Source organism: Solanum lycopersicum, chromosome 7 (genome assembly GCF_036512215.1).
Source record: "Solanum lycopersicum chromosome 7, SLM_r2.1".
NCBI classification, from domain to species: domain Eukaryota; kingdom Viridiplantae; phylum Streptophyta; class Magnoliopsida; order Solanales; family Solanaceae; genus Solanum; species Solanum lycopersicum.
In genome coordinates, this window is record NC_090806.1 from 23457025 (window position 1) to 23457371 (window position 347).

The 347-nt window shown below is 30.8% G+C and overlaps 1 protein-coding gene across 1 annotated transcript in view; it reads left to right on the plus strand.

Moving 5' to 3' along the window:
- The window catches only part of LOC138337367 (uncharacterized), an 18124-nt gene extending 18073 nt beyond the window's left edge, over positions 1-51 (plus strand). Inside the window, exon 5 of the mRNA XM_069287277.1 lies at positions 1-51. This exon is cut by the window's left edge and continues 182 nt beyond it. Coding sequence (XP_069143378.1) covers positions 1-51 — 51 coding nt within the window.
- Positions 52-347: the final 296 nt, after the last annotated feature.

Consider the following 347-nt stretch of genomic DNA (forward strand, 5'->3'; position numbering starts at 1 on the left):
GGTGATGGTTATGGTTATGGTTATGATGGTGATAATGATGATGATGATTGATGATAATGCTGCTGGTACAGATGATGATGATGTGATGATGATGGTGATGATAATGATACTGATGATGATGATGATGATGATGATGATGATGATGATGATGAATTGAACTAAGCATACTAGAGGGTAGCTTAAGGAAACAAATAATATAAAGAGAGGTAATGTGTTGTATGTTTCTGATATGCCTCAAATTGTGATAAGTATCTTTATGTGCTATTATGTATAGTGTACATTTCTCTATGAAGTATTGAACAATATTGTACTTATTGTATCAATATTCATGAAGTTTATTAAAAAGA